The following is a 20878-nucleotide window of genomic DNA, read 5'->3' as shown; positions in this document are numbered from 1 at the left end:
AATGTCATTTTGAAAGTAACTTTCCTTAAAAGTAAACATACAATACTTGTTATAAATATAGATTTTATTAAATGACAAGCTGGGAAGAATGGATGGGTGACACATATTATGAGGTATTTGTACTTAACCTTTATTATTATTATTATTATTATTATTATTATTATTATTATTATTATTAAATGTATGTTTTTCTCTTTGTTATGTTTAGAGAGATGATATTCATCCAATGGAGACAAATGAAGTAGATGAAAATAATAGCTTCAATGAAAGTAACTATTTTTTCGACGACACATCGCCATTCGAAACGGATATTCATCCAATGGACACAAATGAAGCAGATGAAAATGAAAGTTTGAATGAACGTCGTTATTTCTCCGATGACACATCACCATTCAAAACAGATAAGGTATAAATTCATTAGTATGTTGTTACAATAATGTTAGCATCGAGTGGATTTGTTAGTCACTAATAAAAATATAATTGCCAGGTGTTCAATTCTACACAAGAATTGATGGATTGGGTGCAAAATATGGCAAATACTTTAGGTTATGTCATCGTCATAAAAAATTCTAAACGTAACTTTAATGTTGTATTTCAAAGTGACAGTGGAGGTACATACAAAAGTACAAAAATCTCTAAAAAAACAGGGACAAAAAAATTAATTGTCCATTTAGCCTACAGGGTAAATATTCGTCATTAGAAAATTCTTGGAAGATAAAAATGATATGTGAATTTCATAACTATGAGTCGTCATTATATTTGGAAGGTCATCGTTATCCACGACGGCTAACTGAATATGAATGTCGAATAGTGGAAGATTTGTTGAAAAAAAATGTCAAACCAAAAGATATATTATCTGCACTAAAAAACCTAAATCCGAAAAATGTCTACTCTCAAAACTATCTACAATGCAGACGAAAAAGTTCGACGTAGGGGGAGAGAAGGTAAAACTCAAATGCAAGGTGTTATGGAATTTCTAGATCAAAACGGATATGTTTATTATAGTCTTGCAAATGTTTTGACAAATAAGTTAGAAGATTTATTCTTTGCTCATCCAAGATCGTTAGAAATATGGCGTGCATTTCCACATGTCTTGTTAATGGATGCAACATATAAGACAAACAAGTACGGGATGCAACATTCTTTGTCTTATATGTTGCATCCATTAACAAGACATGTGGAAATGCACGCCATATTTCTAACGATCTTGGATGAGCAAAGAATAAATCTTCTAACTTATTTGTCAAAACATTTGCAAGACTATAATAAACATATCCGTTTTGATCTAGAAATTCCATAACACCTTGCATTTGAGTTTTACCTTCTCTCCCCCTACGTCGAACTTTTTCGTCTGCATTGTAGATAGTTTTGAGAGTAGACATTTTTCGGATTTAGGTTTTTTAGTGCAGATAATATATCTTTTGGTTTGACATTTTTTTTCAACAAATCTTCCACTATTCGACATTCATATTCAGTTAGCCGTCGTGGATAACGATGACCTTCCAAATATAATGACGACTCATAGTTATGAAATTCACATATCATTTTTATCTTCCAAGAATTTTCTAATGACGAATATTTACCCTGTAGGCTAAATGGACAATTAATTTTTTTGTCCCTGTTTTTTTAGAGATTTTTGTACTTTTGTATGTACCTCCACTGTCACTTTGAAATACAACATTAAAGTTACGTTTAGAATTTTTTATGACGATGACATAACCTAAAGTATTTGCCATATTTTGCACCCAATCCATCAATTCTTGTGTAGAATTGAACACCTGGCAATTATATTTTTATTAGTGACTAACAAATCCACTCGATGCTAACATTATTGTAACAACATACTAATGAATTTATACCTTATCTGTTTTGAATGGTGATGTGTCATCGGAGAAATAACGACGTTCATTCAAACTTTCATTTTCATCTGCTTCATTTGTGTCCATTGGATGAATATCCGTTTCGAATGGCGATGTGTCGTCGAAAAAATAGTTACTTTCATTGAAGCTATTATTTTCATCTACTTCATTTGTCTCCATTGGATGAATATCATCTCTCTAAACATAACAAAGAGAAAAACATACATTTAATAATAATAATAATAATAATAATAATAATAATAATAATAATAATAAAGGTTAAGTACAAATACCTCATAATATGTGTCACCCATCCATTCTTCCCAGCTTGTCATTTAATAAAATCTATATTTATAACAAGTATTGTATGTTTACTTTTAAGGAAAGTTACTTTCAAAATGACATTGCAAGTCGCTTTCAGTTTAACATATAAGAAATACCAATCATCTATATATAGAAAGAAATTGTAACCAAATTGTCATTTTTATCCCTTCTATTTTTGTTAATGTTTCATAGTTTATATTTCTAATTTAACAAATTAATTTTTTTCTATTAATATTTAATAATATTCATTATTACTCTTCTTGTAAATGTATTCATGAGATCATTTTAATTATACAACTTTTATGAATAAATAATATCTTTCTATTTGTTAGTTTTCAAAATTAATAAAGTTTCAAGGGTTAAAGATTTAAATTGATAAAATTTAGGGTCTTTTCTAAAACTACAACGTAAACCGAATGTATAAAATTGTAATATTACATTTTATCGATAGAATGATTGACACACATATTAATACAATAATTGAAATAATATGTCAGTTGCCATTCATAAACTGGGGGTATATGTCACGAAGATGGGGCATTTTAATAAAGTTATAAATTAGTCGATCGTTAATAATATGAATTTTGAAAATAATAAAATATATTATATTCATTAAATATCCTTACATTTATATTTGATTTTCAAATCAAACCTTATATTCCTCCACCTCGGCCGGAGGTGTAACAATTGTACGGCGTAAAAATAATTGAAAAGTTACTAATACATTATAATGGAACCCTTATCAACATTTGACGATAATAATAGTTCATAAATTAGTTTGTACTCGGCAGATTACTAAAAATAATTGTTATAAGCTGTGATGTTTTATTGTTATAAATTGTAGGGCGTAAAAATAATTGACAAGTTACTAAAAATTCTCTTTGGATGATACAAACTCCATATTAATGAACATGAATGATTTTTTTATCATCAATTTTAACCAAGTCTAACAGATAAAACAAGATTTGTGGTTGTGTTTTAAGAACAGATTAATGTGTTTTGCTAATTATTAAGAACTCAAATTTATTAGAAAAAATGACACTCTGTATTTGAAATTTTAACGAGATCTTAATGAGGAGTTAATATTTAAGAACATAAATATATATTTTTATATACATATTTCAAATCAATAATTAAGTATTAGAGCGTAATATAAAATTTAGAATAAAGGGTATCTTTTAAAACTGACATCTAAATTGAAGGGAGTAAAATAAAAAAACATAAAGAAAATTGAAATTCTTCTTTCAGAGTGATGGAAGATGATGGGATGGGGACTTTGTTGTTCCCAAAGCTCAATTACATGATTTTATTCGTGTATATAGGAACACTAAATTTTATGCCCTACAGGAATTCATTCGTGTATTTAGGCCGGAGGGAGTAGTGCCGCGCTCCCTCCCATTACCGCACTTTTCTAAAACACCAAAGGGATGGAAAGAAGAGAGAGATAGAGAGATAGAGGAAGAGAGAGAGGAAGGGAGCGCTCCTAATTTTTGCCACACTCCCCTAACCTCTCTTCTAAAACCGTATAGAGAGCGCGGTGTTTTAGTGCCACATCAGCTGAAACCGCACCTCACACCCTTTAGTCTTAAGAGTACCGTAGAAGTGAGGTAGTCATTTTGTGTCGGACATAATGTCTTAGGAACCCTAAAAATGTCGTTATCAGCCTGTAATTCCCTGTTTTCCATACAATAATTTCTTTATATTGTGGTTCCTTTTATTTGAATTGAATTTACTTTATTCAAACATAATTGAAATAATAGCCACAATCACCATCTATCTTCATCCCGTCTGCTCTCTAATTTTAAGTGCACATGGAGTGCTTAATAGATGGATCTATGACTATGTTTATAAAAGCCTTAAGCATGTGTACAACCAACTTTTTTTTTTTCACATCTAACTGTTGTCGGCATCTCTTTCTTTAAGTCACAATTGTCTTTATATCGATTATAAATTACATTGAAATGTTTTTTTTTTTAATCTAAAAATGATGTATGAAAGCAACTACACCAATGTATATTACCAACCAATGCATGCATAATGGATCCTCATCTGCACCTACAAAGCGCTTTATTTCCTAATAAGCTAGTTATTTGGTGCCATCCAGTAAGGCTCCTAAATGCGAATTACAAAAATAATAATAATAATAATAACAACTTCGTTTTGACATGCTTTTTAGAATTTTGTTTCTATAACTTTACTTACAGGTAGTCACTTTTATCAGAGTTACATGCATATAATAAGACTTGAAATTAGAAAAATCATTTATGGATTTATTTTGCTACACAACCTATCATTCTTATTTTAGAATCTTTTCTATTTATGTATATATGTATATAATATACCCACATAAAACAACAACATACGTTCCATTGGAGAATCTAATGCTAACTTTTGTCTGGGTTTTCCAATCTTCTTTAAAAGAAATGGATCAAAAGTTGTATATGAACACTTCTTGTGCCCAAACAAATAATATTGGATGTACTCATGTGTTAAAAAGTCATGCACAATAACCAATATAACGGGAAAAATCGAATCTTTTTAAGGGTTAATGTCATAAAAATCCTTAAGTTTTTAGAGTTTTGTTGGTTTTGTCCAAAGTTGAATTTTATGTCCGTTTTATCCTCATATTTTTCAAAAAATGTCCGGTTTTACCCTTTTACCGGTGATAATAGGTTTTTAGGTTACCATTATATTATTTCGCAAAAAAACCCTTAAGTTTACAGTTTTTTTTTTTTACGTTTTATCCTTAAGTTTATAGTTTTTTTATACTTTTATCCTAAGTATTTTTTTTCATATTATACATATTAATGCAGAAAAAAAACCGTATTTATATACGAAAAAATGTTTAATTAAATATTGTATTTACATTTTTTTTAAATGTTATATCTTTATGTGTGTGTGTGTGTCTATATATATATATATATATATATATATATATATATATATATATATATATATATATATATATATATATATATATATATATATATATAGGTCTTTTCCCTGGATAAACTGTTTAACATGTAATAAAAAACAAATTAGTATGTTTTTAGAATTACAAATGCATACTTTTATGTATTAAAAAATATACATGTCAATAACAAAACTTGTTCAATCATAAACGTGTTTATATATAATATTAAAAAATATAAATACGACATTTGATTAAACATTTGTTTCGTATATAAACACGGTTTTTTTTTGCATGAATACGTATATTATGAAAAAAATAATTAGGGTAAAAGTGTAAAAAAATTATAAGTTAAAGGTAAAAACGTAAAAAACTGTAAATTTAAGGGTTTTTTGTGAAGTTAATATAATTATAACCTAAAAACCTGTTATCACCGGTAAAAGGGTAAAACCTAATATTTTTTGGAAAATGTAAGGGTAAAAACAGACATAAAATCAAACTTTGGATAAAACCGAGAAAATCTTGAAAAATTAAGGGTTTTTATGACATTAATCATTTTTTTTAATTTAAAAGATAAAACTCATAAATTTATTTTAAATAAATTGTCTAATCAATATGAGTGGGTAGAGAAGAGTCGAGAGTCACCTATTTTAACTCATAGAAGGAAAATTCTGAAATTTAAATTAAACGTACAATTAGAACTATTTATGTTATAAACCTCGTTTTTTAAATACTTATGTTATAGATCCTTATCATTTAAATAATTAATTTTAATAATAAATATACTCGCATCTAAATTAGTTTTTATTTTTTATTTTTTATTTTTATTTTTTTTATAATCTTGTCTAACGACAGATCTTCACAATCAAGAAGTGAGTAAAAATTCAACAGATACATGGTTTATGAGAAAGATTATACACGACTTAATTACTCAATAAGTTATTAAAGATGCTTTGAAGAAAAAGATTTCTATTTGTATTTTTTTTTTGTATGAGAAACAAATTATACATGAAGTTTCTTGAAAAAGTGGCAATAATGTTGAGGATATGAGACATGTCCTACAAAGTACAAACAAAATATATTTTTACTGACATTTTTTATTTTGATGTTCACTATCAATTTAATGGTTAAATGTTTATATAAAGTTATCATATATTTTATTTGTGTACGATGTTTAGGAACTTCACTATAAAAATGTATAAATAAATCATATTGTAATGTGTTTTAACTATGAAAAAAAATTGAAACCAAATTAGTTGTAAAACAAGAAAATTTAATATTTAAATTCTAATATCAAATCACTTAAATGATAGAAGAATAGTACATTATATAATTTTTATAGTTCCTTATGCACATAGTTCCAATACTCATTTCAACAATAGTCTTAATTTTTTGAACTTAACTCGCCATTAATTCACCAAAGGGGTTCTAGCCCAGTGGTATCATGTGTGATCCTAAGAGTGGGTTAGATTTGTCATTCAAAAAAAAAAAAAAAACTCACCACTAATTCACAAAACATTTCTTTGAAACTCAGGCATAACACCCTCCATAATGCTTGAACATCTTTTATTTAACAAAAAACCAACCTGTAGGAAAAGAACTATTTTTTGTGAGGCTCTTTTTTTTCATGGGATTCCAAGGCTGTGAATCCAAATCCATCCCTCCACGTGTCAACCACACTGGGGATCGCAGATACCACCAGCTTCTCAACCTTGAATGACTTGAGCATCTGAAAACCATAATTTTCATTTTACAAGAGTTTATGTAAAACAAATTACATATTTGGTCCCTGTGAGTGAGGTTAGTCCAAGTTACTAATTTTCTCCCTGTGGTTTCGTTTTGTTGCTGTTTTGGTCCCTAAGTTGATTGCTAAATCGAACTATTTGGCCTTCAGTTTTATTAAAGTGACTATTTTGCAGTAGACCAGATTTGTAATCCAATTGTAATTTTATGATTAAATTATTCTCTAAATTATCACGTATCTCTTTTCCTAAATTATAACGTGTTTTATGCTAATGTGTAAATATTTATTTAGTTAATAGAAAATAAAACATGTGTTATTTTCTAAATTATAACGTACTGTATTATTTTATTCTGAAGTATATATGTTTAAAAGAAATTAAAAAAATGTTTTTGTCAACCAATCATAAATTATCACGTATTTTATTTTCTAAATTATAAAGTATCTTGTTCTAACGTACAAATACTTTATTTGGTAAAAATAAATAAACAACGTTAATAGTCAATCTCATATTTTATTTTCTTTTGTCTAAAAAAAATTAGATTATAGAATAAAATACGTTATAACTTAGAAAATAATTTAATAATGATATTATGAGTAAATTACGAATTTGACCCATGTGGTATATGTTTTTTTGGGGGTTTGGTCCAAGGGCAAAATGGTCATGTTATTAAGACCAACATCATGAGTAGTTAGATTTAACAACCCATGGACCAAAACGAAAGAGAAATTTGTAATTAACTCTAGAACTTAGCAAGATTTAATATAAAAAATTTTATGTCGAATAAATTAATATGAAAAGATTACCTCTTCAATAGCATTCATGAGACGCCTACACATTCCCTGACACCGATATTTGCTGCATGTTGCAATTAAAGGCATCTCCGCAACATTTACCCCATGAATCATGAACACAAATTTCAAACATAGGGTTAAAAAGGTCAAAGGGCAAAATGGCCATTTACTATTCAATGCTAGAAAATATCACCAATTTGTATACCTTAATGATGCTACACAAAGTATTACGTCATTTTTCTCCAAGATCACTGTATAGAACCCCTCATAGTTCAGACGTGCAAATTCTGATCTGAAGAAAAAATCAAACGAAATAATTATCTCCAAAAGGCTGTGTTAATTAGTGAAAAAAAATCATGAAATGGTAATAGTGTTCACCCCCAATTGTATAAAACATGTGGGATCATATCAATGTCTGTTCTTGGATCCACCATGGGAAGAAAACACTCCTCCATAATTGTAAGTGCATCTGCCAGTTTCAACTTGCATTCAGCTTTCAAAGCAACCAATCCGGAATGAATCTTTTGGTCGCCATGTATGCATTTCAGAATGGTCCACGAGAAACCATCGGAAATGGAATTCATAATTCCAATCCGGGAATGAAGCCCGAAATAAACCTATAAAACAATCAAGATCAAAAGTTATTAATAGTGTCAAATAAATTCACAGATTCCAATTCCAATTCGATTTCGATTCTTACCTCCTTTCAGCTTTCCCCACAGAACCACGTCAAGTCTCTTTCTATTCCGGTTTCTCCATGACATTCCTCATGGTCTGTAAATAAAATGTTCGATTTTTTAACCAATTTGTTTTAATTTTAGATATTGACAAGAAAGAATAAATTATTTTATATTAAAATTTACATTTATGTTCGCATTGCAAACATTTCAGGCCATCCAAACTTGAAGGCTCGTTATCATTGACCACATTCCCACAAATCCAACAAGAGCATTGCCTTCAGGTAGCTCCTGGAAAAAACAAGACACATAAAATGGGATACAAATAGCCAAATAAATTAAGAAATAAAGACAAAAGGATTATGAAAGTAAAAATATAAATGAAGGGAAAGCAAGACACATACACACACCTGTACACATAAGCATGTTAGATGAGAAGTTGAGGGGCAATTATCACAGCAAATCAACTCACCACCATCACCACAAAGCCCACAACTGTCATCATTATCATCAATTTCCTCCACCTCAACAGTGCGCGTGGCACCTCTCCTAACCTTATACTCAGCTAACCAAGCTTCCAGCTGGCACAAAGTGAACGACTTCCCAGACCCCATAAAAAGATTCAAACACGAGCTTTTTAAATTTAAGCTTTTTTCAAAGAGTCAGTATTCTGCAATTTCTTTACCCAATGAATTATATCTATAACATGGTAAGAAACTTCACTAATGCACAATTAGGATGAGTTTGTTACACCTGGACTGATCAAAACAAATTGGAGAGAGAGAGAGAGGGAGAGCTCACCAATTATGAACAGATGGAGATAGATATACTCAAAATGCACTCCCAATTCATGTAAGCATTTCATCGAACAACTGTTGTGCACATTCTATTGAACGGGGGAGAAGATGAACTGTGTCCCTAAGATGCTGATCATAAGAACATACATTCAACTATCCATGTAACGTTCTTTCAAAATCTAATCCAATCGATGAAATCACAAGGGGAAAACGATTGAGATAGAGAGAGAAAGAGATACTGGAGGATGTAGGGAAGGAGCTGGCGACGCCAGTCGGAGGAAGGGGGGCGTGGGGACAAACATTGTCGTAAGTAAGAAGTAAGGCTTTCGCCAGGACGACGATTTTTGATGAATTCTTCTCGGACTTTGTTGATAACGTGATGACTTGGGTATAGACAAATGTTGGTCGCCGAACATCCTTGAAAATCTCAGCAGATACAAAAACCCTAGGTAGTAGAAATTGGATTTGGCGATGACGAACTGGAGATTGGGGAAGGTTTAGGGCTCGCAGATGGTGGATGAGAACAACGGTGAAACGATGGGAGAGATTGGTTTGCATCCGTTTATACGTGAAAAATGGTCTGCGTGTGAGCGTGTCTTGTATGTTGTATTGCCACTTGTATTTTAAGGTAAGTTACATTTTTACCCTTGTGGTTTGATGACATGTATTGCCGTTAAAAGTAACTATATGTTGGTGATTTTTTAAGGTTATTTTGACCGTATCTTTTTCCGGTTAAAAGTAAGTATACATTGATCCCTTTTTAGAGTTAGGCGCTATGAATAAAATTATACATAACTAGTGACCATTTTTTGTGGTCACTGAACCTATTTTCATTTTGTATTTCAATGACCATATTGTTTATATTGTTTCGTCACAGTCATCCCACATGAACGTATAGGTGGGTTTGAACAAAGAAGAGCACTCAGTGACCACTATTTTTTGTCACTAAGCCTCTAATGAAGTGATCATTTTTTTTATCATTAGGCCTTTAATGCAGTGACCATTATTTTTGGTCACTAAACTAATTATGATATTAAAATATGATATTTTTTCTACGCTTAGTGACCGGAGAGTGACGACCATCAAACAATCAGTCACTAAACTTGTAGCATTACCAAAATTCAGTGACGACTTAATAAATGGTCACTAAATGATGATATTAGTGACCGGATTTTAGGTGGTCACTAATAATTGGTCATTAAAAGGGAATTTTCTTGTAGTGTAACGAAGTCAAGGGCGGATCCATCTTGGAGTCTGGGATACCCCTCAAAAAAATTTCAATAGTACAATTTTTTTCGGAAAATTTCGTTTATGTTGTGGTGATCGAGCTTGAAGTGTCTTCTTACTCACTAAAACCCTAACTGGCCTCACTCGTTTTTCAGTCTTTTTCTCTCTGGTTTGGTAGTTAAAAGGGAGAGATAAGCGATTCAAATGGTCTAAGGAAAGGTTACTAAAGGTAAGGGTTAAGAGGCTTTCAAAAATTCGAGTGTTTGTATGTTTAAATTGGGTAAAAAGGACATGGATACGCGCAGCTGCATGACTGCTCCCGAAAACAGATCAAGACATTTCGTTATGACATAATTGACCCCTCGGGTTAAAGCATATAAACAAAATCTACCCTTAAGCCATTTTATTTAATTAAAACTGTCTCTAGAAATTGCTATTTACCCCCTCGGGTAAAAAAATAATGATTTATTTTTATTATTACTATCAATATTACTTTATTATTATTATTATTATTATTATTATTATTATTATTATTATTATTAATATCTTTTAAAACAATTAAAATAATTACTTACCGAAATCCCAAAGGATTCATAGATATATATTATCATTCTTTGCTTCATGATGAGAAAACTTTTAACTTGAAGGGAATTGCGTACATCTCTCGTTTGTTGATGGAAACTCACATTGCTTTTCCTTTAGTTTATAAATTATTAAATATGGCTAACAGTAATACCTATGGCTACATGAATTGTTTGTATGACCATATGTATCATTTAGCCACATATAATAAACGCGAAAAACCATGTGGTTGTAAGCATATTATTGTGGCTTTTTTTTTTAAAATTGTTTATGTATCCAAATGTATCATTTAGCCTCAGTCGAATAATGTGGCCAAATATGGTCATCTACCACATGTGTGTGTTCGTTTTATCGGAAATAATGTGTAATGGATTCTAATGTAGCTGAAGGGAATACATATGGTCACATGATTTGTTTATATGAATGTATGTATCATTTAGCCACATATAATAAACATGACAAACCATGTGACTGTAAGCATTTTATGGTGACGTTTTTTAATAGTTTCTGTGTCAAAATGTATTGTTTAGCCTCAATAGAATAATGTGGCCAAATATGACCATCTGCCACATCTTTTTGTTCACTTTTATCGAAAATAATGTGCAATGGATTCTAATGTGGTTAAAGGTAATACATATGGTCATATGAATGGTTTTTATGGTCATATGTATCATTTAGCCACATATAATAAACGTGAAAAGCCATGAGGCTGTAAGCAATTTATGGTGTCATTTTTTTCTAAAAGTTTGTGTGTCCATATGTATCATTTAGCCTCTGTCAAATTATGTGGCCATAAATGACCATTTACCATGTATTTTTGTTCCATTTATCGGAAATAATGTGCAATGGATTTTTAATGTGGCTAAGGGTAATACCTATGCTCACATGAACTGTTTGAATAACCATATGTATCATATTTTTTTTTTTCTAAAATGTGGCAAAACGATTTTTAAAAATGTGTGGTCGTAGGTCATTTTTGTTGTAGTGTTATTTTTCTACTCCTATAAGTTGTGAATCGGGTTGCTTCTCGACTTTATTATGGATCACTAGAGGCTCAGAGTGAAGGTCTTCATCAGTGGAGATCTCCATGATATGTGGTTGCGGTTTTGAATCTAGATTGTTAGGTGGTAAACATTCGTTCAATTGTCCAATTTGAGTCTCAATGTTTGATATGGCGACTTGTTGGTTCCTTATTGTAGTGTCAATAGAATCATGTCTCTTCTCACTCGCTTCCATGTTCGGGTAGTGGTTCTTCTTTTTGGAAGTTCCCTCGTCCGGTTTTCCTGAACTTCTCTTCTTTAGTTTTCGTGTATTCATCATAAGGTAACTATGACATCCCCAATTTCACGGCCAGAAAAGACCGATTTGTTTATGCTTTATTTATAAATTAGAGTATTTTTTGAAGAATAATATTACGGAATTTGTTCCCAAAAATATGATAAGTAAATTATTAAAGCATTGTCGAAGAAATCTATTTTCATCATATTAAACACGTTGGGATATCATTGTCAAAACAATGCATAAGCATAAAAAAAAATAGTACAGGCCTTACAATATCTATTATTCTAATGACCTATAATACATAGATCTCTCATCAGATCATCACTCCTGTTATCTTTTAACACTACCTGTATTACAAGAAGCTGAGTGGGTTAGGCTTGGCATCCTGGTGAGCACATAGGGTTTTCAACCCAAAATAATTAAGTTCATTAATTTCATCAAATCATTCAACTCGATTACCCGTTCCTGTTATCTTCACTTTATGTCCCTAAAGTATCTAATTTAAGGGACCTACCCTAAGGATTAACATCGAAATAGAAAAAACTGCTTAGGGGATTCCTTAGCAATATATGTCAATAAGGCAACCATGAGGGGGATGAAGTACACCTGGTGAACATGTAGTTCAAAAACACCTAAGGGTTTGAGCTTGTCGGCGTTCCACTGGACCGTCTAGAATAGTCCATGGTCGTCATCTATACTATGATAAATAACTGAATCAGCTCAAACATCGAGACCTCTCATCATTTATTTCATTATCTATATCATCTACGCATCTTTACCTATCATAATTATAGGTATAAAATACATATACACTTTAAATCAAGTAAAACATGTATAATTTGTTCATCCATCATAGATATCAAGAACACATATAATATGCACACATAGCATGCAATTTATATTAAATACTTCATATCTATGTGTAAGATGAAAGTAACTATGCACTTACTTGTTAAAGTGATGACTCGAAATTTGGGCAGTGCTTCGCTTCTAACAATTTTCTTTCCTTCGACGAAACCTAGTATCATTATTACTAGATATTAGTCTAATATTTATTGCGACTAGTTATTAGTCTAGATTCATCATTAACTCAAAGTCTACTTTCATTATCTATCAAGTAAGGAACAACCATGTAGGATCATATCAGAGGTAGGTTCCGTTTGGTATACGAAGTATACTGTTTGGAAAGCCCACTTTATACACCTCACTAAATCACAGCCTAGACACCATCCCCATAAGTAGATCAATCAGTATAACGAATTTGAATCACTGATAAATCTTGTTTATGGGTTCATAATAACTATAATGAACTTAAACATAAGTTATACTTAAAGTAGGGTAAGCATAACTCACTTACAAGGGGGTTTAACGAAGAACCGAGAACTGCGCAAGCAAAACTTCTGAGCCAAAAGGTCTTATTCTCAAGACCTTATGGCGCTCCATGACTCACCTCTAATACTTAGAAAGTGCTACGGAAAGGGGAAAAGGGTTTGGGGTGTTTTGGAAGTGAATTTGAGAAAAGGTGTGAAGAAATGGGATGATTTGTGCCTCTATTTATAGGCTATGAATTGGTGCAACACAGAGTGTTTTTAGGATGAAAACAGAGTGTTGAAGTGCTAGGTGTTGCGATCGCGTGCGAAGCCGTGGGGAAGAAGGTGTGGTTGAGATGGTGCCACGTGTCACCTCCGGAACTTAATAAAAAAGTTAAATCTATAATCTGTAACTTTGGCATTCGAGCTCCATTTTTGATGGTTTTATATCCACTTGTAAGTAGCGACGTGATCTTCAACTTTCGTTTAGACTCAATAGACTAGTTTTGACTTTAATTTAAAAGTTATATTTTAACAGGTTGGACAGTTAAAGTCCGTTAAAAATTCATAACTTTTTCATCCGACGTCCGTTTTCGACTGTCTTTATATTGTTGAGCTCCTATTAACAAGATATTCATTTCTCATTTAGGTTGTATCTGCTAAATATCGATCGATCTAAAATTCGATTTTCGGGCTGTATACTGCTATGCCAAATCTTATAAAAATCATAACTTCCTCAAACGAAGTCAGATTTAGACATTCTTTTTTATGTACGTTCTCGGTTTAACGTATACTAAGAATTTTGTTTACATCGCTAAGGCTAAAAAGTAGTTTATTAAAAAATTATTTTTTACGATATGCGACAATGTGTCGGTTTAGTCGCAAAACTTCGAAAGGTCATAACTTATTCGTTATAAGTCGGATTCCAACGGTCCTTATATCTCTGGAATCATTGTTACAGCTACTTTAACTTTCTTCATAGATATTGGGTCTATCTATTATTTTATTTTTGGTGAATATTATGATTATTATTTTTTTGTATCGTTATAAGCACGTATATTGCACATAAATCACATAATACTCAAATAATTCTTTTTCATTGCCTCAAAAAAGGTTACAATTGTTGACCCTAACTATTACATTATTACACTAATGCTTAGCCAGAAACGAGAGTGCTACAGTAACCATTCATTTTTAGGCTTCCTTCAATCTTCAACAAAATGATCACCACTCACGTACGCTTTTTGATTCCCATTCTAATGTAAGTCGAACTCTTTTGTCAAGTGAAGCCCACTACAATTGTCATAACCCACTTGTATGGCATGTATGGATTGAGCCATCTTGGTAATTATCCATATTTTTGAGCTTTGCCATCACTACAGCCAAATTTCCGTATCCTCCATCTCCACTTACCTTGCCTCTTGTAATGTCTTCATGAGGGTTTTAGTATTCTCCATAATGATTAGAAAATTCTTCACTTAGTGCCTTGATTGTAGCCAAATTCTTCATCATCATTGGTCTAGAGAATAAAGGAGTTGCCTCATGGTTACACGTATCCCATCATAGAATATTGACACTTCTTGTTGAACATTTAGGTTGTGTTGAGGAAAATCCTGAGCAATCCCTTGTATCTCCCCTAAGCTTCATATAAGGACTAACCATCATTTTGCTTTAAAAATTCTATCTTCTTCTTTAGTTTGGCTATCTTCAACGAAGGAATGAATTGTTTAATGAATGCTTCATGAAAGTTGGTCTAAGTTCTAATCGTTCCAGGTGCAAGTGACTTTAACCAAATTATGGCATCTCCTGTATATGTTACTTGAAGCATCCTTAGTAGCACCGTATCTCTTGAAACATTTTAAACATTGAATTAGTTTGCAATCTCCAATACATCATCGATGTGTTTAAAGGCATCTTCATAGTCTTTCCTGGAAAATGGAATATCCTTGAGCATCGAGAGAATATGTCCCTTGAGCTCAAAACTTGTCGTAGTGGGAATTACGGGTGGAACAAGAGCAGGTTCATTGTCATTATGCATTCTCCTCTTGTATTCCACCATGTTCATTGTTGTAATTCCCGCCATTTCTTCTACCTCGCATTTGACGTCGTCTTATGAATCGGTTTATGTTCCTTGATTGTATCGGGTGCCTTTGTTTTTTTGAGTTTCCTTGAAACTTTCAAACTTGTTCGATTGACATGTGATACTTGATTCGTCGACCTTTTTATCTTTCTTTTTATGGAATGTGGACTCAGGATCGTCTAGTGGTGGTATGATAGGTAATTGTGATCCCTTGGTCACATATTACTGAAACAAAACAAAACAAAAACCGTAAAAATGAACTAAAAGTAAATAAATGAAAAAATGAAAAAAATTCAACTTTCATGACGTGACAAAGGATCGATTAACCAAAATAATGCATAAAATTAACTTTTTGTGGTTTTTACCCCATAAAAATGATCGATTAACCTAAAGCAATATTATAAACCGAAAATAGTCATTCCTTGGAAACGAAACCAAAAACTCGGTGTTCATAAAAATATTCCTATTAGTTTTAAATTTATAATAGAATGGAATTTATCTACTAATGCACTTATAGGTAGTGTACCTAGTCAGATAATAATATAGAAAAGTAAGTCGGGTGTCGATCATAGGGAACATGATTTTGCTAATAAATAAACTACGAAAATTTAATCTAGAAAACAACTAAAGTAGGGGTTTTTATTATCTAATTTTGCAAGTTCAGAATAACTTAATTTAGTCAAATAACTAACAACTAAGCAAAACACTAACTAGAGACGATTGTAATCAAGAGAATAAAGACACTTTTGTTTAGCTTTGAATCCCCCCTTTTCCTATGGTTAGTTTAAAGATATGGATTAATTTAGTTGGTTACGTATATCAAAGTTACTAGAAGTCTTTGTCCAATCTCCTAACGTTTCACCAATTCATGAACAACTATGCAATGATCATACACAAGTGGATACTAAATTGATTATTTAAGATTAATGGGCTATGTAAGATATATCTAACATTATTTATGATCAAGACAAATAACCAAACATAATTATGATCAAATTAAGTTCTCTAACACAATTAAAGTTATTATCTTTATTACCTACTCTAGCATTTGATCCATCGCTAGATCTAGAAATTTAATGGTCATAAACAACTAGGTAGACAAGTTCATGTAATTAAAATGATCATTCAACTATACTGAACATGAATCTAAGCAAAAAATATTAAAACTTTGAACTTGCTAGGTATTGAGAAATCAAATACAAGCTAAAACAACTTTATAAATCCATGAAAAGTAGAAACTAACACATAGTATTAGGGTTCATCATTATTAAACGAAAGCCTAATGATTTAGCTCATAATTTTAGAAAATGAAAACATAAAAACAAGAATTTAAACTAGACATGATCAATCTAAGAAAACCGAATGTATGATGTTAAATCTTGCAACAATCTCGTAATCTCTTGGTCTACCATCTTCTCATTCTTCCAAGGGTTAACTTTCGCAGCTTTTCTCTCCCAAAAGTCATCTAAATCTCTAGACTTTTTCCAAATCGATGTAATATCCAATATATATAGTTTCCATAATTTTTCTCTTAACATCGTGACCATAAGAGTGTCATGATGTGAACTCCGTATCTATCTCGTATTCGCCAAGGAAACTTGTACCTCTCCGTATAGGAATCTTCTAGGACACGTGGTCATGACATGAAGGACCATATGTCCCATCATGAGCTTTATTTTTAATCATGGAAACAAGATCTTTCCAAATTTCATGTCGTGGACTTTAGAACACCACGTCGTCAAAAATGTGTAGGACTCGAATTTTGATCCTTTAAGCTCCTAGCTTTATCTCTAGTCCTGTAAGTATCCAACTTTTTTAGTTTTCAGTCCATTTTCATCAAGAATGTCATTTTTGGCTGCAAAATACATTTGAACTTAATAAGTAACAAATATCATTGCAATTTACCAAAATATAGCCTAAAATGCATTAAAATAATGCCTAAAATTGTATATAAATATGGCAATATCAGGTTCTATGTAACGCTTGTGTTTCTGGGTTTAGCACTAATGGTGATGTAATAGTCTAGGTCAACCATTGTAACTCGTTTTAAAGTAATAAAGATGAATTACTTGAATATTATGTGAATTATGTGATTTTGTGTGCTTATTGCTTGTTTATAATAATATAATAAATAAAGAATAAAAATAAGCATCAAAAATAAAATGTTAGATAAACCCGATATCTATGAAGAAATTTGTAGTGGTCGTGACAAGGATTTTGGAGATATAAAGAACGCCGAAATCCGAGTTATAACGAATAAGTTATGGCTTGTCGAAGTTTCGCGATAGAATCGGCACGACACTGCGCGACGTAAATTGTGAATTTACGATAGAGGACTTTTTAGCCCTAGCAATCTAAACGAAATTCGTAGTATCTGTTAAACCAAGAGTGTGTATAAAAAGAACACCCAAATCTGACTTCATAGGAGGAAGTTATGATTTTTCTAAGTTTCGAATCGGCTGACACAACCTACACGAGAATCGAAGATCTCGTCAATAGGAGCTCAACGATAAAAAGACAGAGGAAAACAGAGCCTGTATATAGAAGTTACAAGTTTTACACGGTCGTTTAACAATGTAATCTTCTCATACTATTAAATTTAAAATCGGTCGAGAATTAATCGACAAAGTCTAAACAAAAGTTGTAGAGTACGGTCTCACCTACGCGTGGATATAAAGAACGTCGAAAACGGAGCTCGTATGTGAATGTTATGAATTTTAGAATTCGGAGTGGGAAATCTCGAAGCTGGGTGCGAGGGGTACGCCTAACGTACCTTCGGACGCCCTGCGTACAAAAGTACACCCCACGTACGAAGGAGGTACGCCCCGCATGTTGACTTTTTCCTCTGTAACGACCCAAAATTTAAGACAAATTTTTTTTTTAATAAAACATTACTTTAAGCAAAGACATCATTCCAAAACATAATCTGAGTATAAGTTTTCAAAACACATGTTCATTATCAGAGTAAACATTCCCAGGCTGGCAAATCTATGGTGTGTGCCATACGATCATCCCGAGCTCCATCATCCGCTACCGGAAGTACCTAAAACCAAAACTGAAAACCGTAAGCACGAAGCTTAGTGAGTTCCCCCATCATACCATACAATCATATAACATACATATACTGTCAGGCATATCTGGGTGTCCGATCTACCCCTTCGGTCCTCTAGACCGGATACTGCTTAGCATATCTGGGTGCTAGCCTCCCCTTCGGTCCTCTCGACCGGATGCTGCCTAGCATATCTGGGTGCTGGCTCCCCTTCGGTCATCTCGACCGGATACTGCCTAGCATATCTAGGTGCTGGCTCCCCTTCGGTCCTCTCGACCGGATACTGCCTAGCATATCTGGGTGCTGGCCTACCCCTTCGGTCCTGTCGACCGGTAAGTGGGGACTATTTCACCCCCTACTACCACTATCACATAACATCATATCATGCTAGCACATAAACATAACATCACATACTGTCAGACGTATCTGGGGTGTCTGACTACCCTCCGGTCCTAACAACCGAACTCTACTGATGAGCCAGGGAGCCTCGTCCATGCTCCTACTGATAGTGAGATACGAGCCCAGCCCTCCCTCACTCTTTCCTTATCTTGGGCCTCGCCCCTGATCTACTGCTAATGAGATGTGGAACGCCATCCACACTCTGCTATTGGTGAGGTACGGGACCTCGCCCACACTCACCACCCTACCAGGCACATACAAGTATCACACAGACAACTAGTATAAACTATCACATAAACCATTCCTTGGGCACCCGCCCGCTATCATTGGACCTTGTCCTGAATATCATACTAGCATACTGTGCCTAGGGCTAACCCCCGGGTCTTCTACTCATAACTACATGGGCCGACATTGTGGCCGTAGACCCATTCATACAAAGGGAAACTCACCTGCACTGGCTGAATTTATTGATGATCCCACTAGCCGCTGCCCGACAACTCTCTGAACTCCTGCTCCACCCGCTCCCCGAGCTACCAATAACAATGCAACACTGAGTCAAACTGACCCCCGAATGACTACCAAGTCAACTCTGGTCAAAGTCAAAGTCCTGGTCAAAGCCAACCTTCCAGGTCAACCCTACTCGCCGAGTCACCCTACTGACTCGCCGAGTTCATAAGTTCAGAGTCCTTCCACTCGCGACTCTACTCGCCGAGTCAGTCCATGACTCGCCGAGTCTACCGATTTCTGAGTCCTGACCTGTCCAAATCACCGAGTCTCTAATCGACTCACTGATTCGAGTCTAAACTCGAAGGGTTTGGGGGTTTCGTGTCCTGACTCGCCGAGTCCAAGACATCCTTCAACAGACTCGCCGAGTTGTTCTTCCAACTCGCTGAGTTCCTGCCCAACTTCATCTGACTCGACGAGCTGTTCATCCCACTCGTCGAGTTCCTCCAAATCTTCATGCTACTCGCCGAGTCCACTCAAAGGACTCACCGAGTCCATTCAGATCTCCATACATGCAGAGGACTTTTGAGTCATGCGTGGACTCCAAACTATAGATCTACCCTTCCCAAGCCTATTCCTCACGTAAAGTTGCAAACTTTACGTATAGAGAAGGAGATCTAGGCAAAATACACCACAAAATAGGGTTTAAGGCAAGGAGGCTCCATAATCAACTCAAGGGCTGCTACTTTATGCTTCTCAAGACCATAATATGCTTAGATCTGAAGTATTAACTTCAGATCTGGCTTCTAACTCAAAATAATAACATTATGGCTAAAAGCCCCAACAACCACACATTGATCTAGGTGCAAAAAGGGTCCAGGAACTAGTTTATTACCTCCAAATGCTCAAAGTGAATTCACAATCCCAGATCTATAGTCCCTTCTTTCTCCTCCAAGATCCTTCTTCCTTCTCCAAGCTTTAATGCACCTTCCAAGGCAACAAATGGCTCAAATAGAGGATATGGCGGCTAGGGTTTAATGTTATGGGTGAAAGAGGCAGCAAAGGAACCCTAGGGGAGAGAATGAGGCGCTTAAATAGGCTCCAAGTCCCGAATTTAGGGTTTTCCTCACACAGACCAGACTCGCCGAGTCCACTTGGCCGACTCGTCGAGTTGGTCACTTACACCTCTACCCGGATCCCGCTCGGACTCGCCGAGTCGCCCCTAAGAATTAGGGTTTTCTTCCTTTCTTGGCCCTCAAAACTTTAGGTGTTACATCCTCGGTCTGTATTGAGCCATGATGATCCAACCATCTTCGGACACGTGTCGTACGACCATGGAGTACACCCAATGTACTCAGAACTAAGCTCAACATAGTGCGAGCCCTCGCGGCTATAAAATGGG

General features: G+C 33.6%; 2 protein-coding genes, 1 long non-coding RNA gene and 1 other non-coding gene across 8 annotated transcripts; 2 read left to right on the top strand and 2 right to left on the bottom strand.

The window, feature by feature from the left end:
• The first annotated feature begins 74 nt into the window (after positions 1-74).
• Positions 75-1069, top strand: LOC145099943 (uncharacterized). Its single transcript, XM_079037419.1, has 3 exons — positions 75-113; positions 209-406; positions 488-1069. The coding sequence occupies exons 1-3, from the start codon at positions 93-95 to the stop codon at positions 698-700; spliced, it is 432 nt and encodes a 143-aa protein (XP_078893545.1). The 5' UTR covers positions 75-92; the 3' UTR covers positions 701-1069.
• Positions 1070-1229: 160 nt separating this feature from the next.
• Positions 1230-2191, bottom strand: LOC145099942 (uncharacterized). Its single transcript, XM_079037418.1, has 3 exons — positions 2153-2191; positions 1860-2057; positions 1230-1778 (listed from the first exon to the last, which is right to left on the bottom strand). Exons 1-3 carry the CDS (start codon positions 2171-2173, stop codon positions 1566-1568), a joined length of 432 nt encoding a protein of 143 aa, XP_078893544.1. The 5' UTR covers positions 2174-2191; the 3' UTR covers positions 1230-1565.
• Positions 2192-6450: 4259 nt separating this feature from the next.
• LOC145099941 (uncharacterized) lies at positions 6451-9646 on the bottom strand. Of its 5 annotated transcripts, none has more exons than XR_013704714.1 (7): positions 9344-9646; positions 8718-9233; positions 8494-8598; positions 8331-8404; positions 8009-8247; positions 7643-7922; positions 6451-6823 (listed from the first exon to the last, which is right to left on the bottom strand). It is a non-coding gene; the product is annotated as an uncharacterized LOC145099941 (long non-coding RNA). The 5 variants fall into 5 exon arrangements; XR_013704713.1 differs by having other exon boundaries at positions 6454-6823; positions 8718-8986; positions 9109-9644; XR_013704712.1 differs by having other exon boundaries at positions 6455-6823; positions 8718-8906; positions 9109-9643.
• Positions 9647-15097: 5451 nt separating this feature from the next.
• On the top strand, positions 15098-15203 carry LOC145049086 (small nucleolar RNA R71). The gene has a single exon (XR_013683202.1). It is a non-coding gene; the product is annotated as a small nucleolar RNA R71 (small nucleolar RNA).
• Positions 15204-20878: the final 5675 nt, after the last annotated feature.

Source organism: Lactuca serriola, chromosome 4 (assembly GCF_051521515.1).
Source record: "Lactuca serriola cultivar US96UC23 chromosome 4, Lser_US96UC23_V15, whole genome shotgun sequence".
Classification (NCBI taxonomy): Eukaryota; Viridiplantae; Streptophyta; class Magnoliopsida; order Asterales; family Asteraceae; genus Lactuca; species Lactuca serriola.
This window is presented reverse-complemented; position numbering and strand designations above follow the sequence as displayed.

Excerpts from the sequence above, each read along its gene's own strand:
- LOC145099943 (XM_079037419.1), top strand. The coding sequence starts at position 93 with ATGGGTGACACATATTATGAG. Across the intron at positions 114-208 it reads TGGGTGACACATATTATGAG|AGAGATGATATTCATCCAAT; the intron begins GTATTTGTACTT and ends TGTTATGTTTAG. Across the intron at positions 407-487 it reads CACCATTCAAAACAGATAAG|GTGTTCAATTCTACACAAGA; the intron begins GTATAAATTCAT and ends TATAATTGCCAG.
- LOC145099942 (XM_079037418.1), bottom strand. The coding sequence starts at position 2,173 with ATGGGTGACACATATTATGAG. Across the intron at positions 2,058-2,152 it reads TGGGTGACACATATTATGAG|AGAGATGATATTCATCCAAT; the intron begins GTATTTGTACTT and ends TGTTATGTTTAG. Across the intron at positions 1,779-1,859 it reads CACCATTCAAAACAGATAAG|GTGTTCAATTCTACACAAGA; the intron begins GTATAAATTCAT and ends TATAATTGCCAG.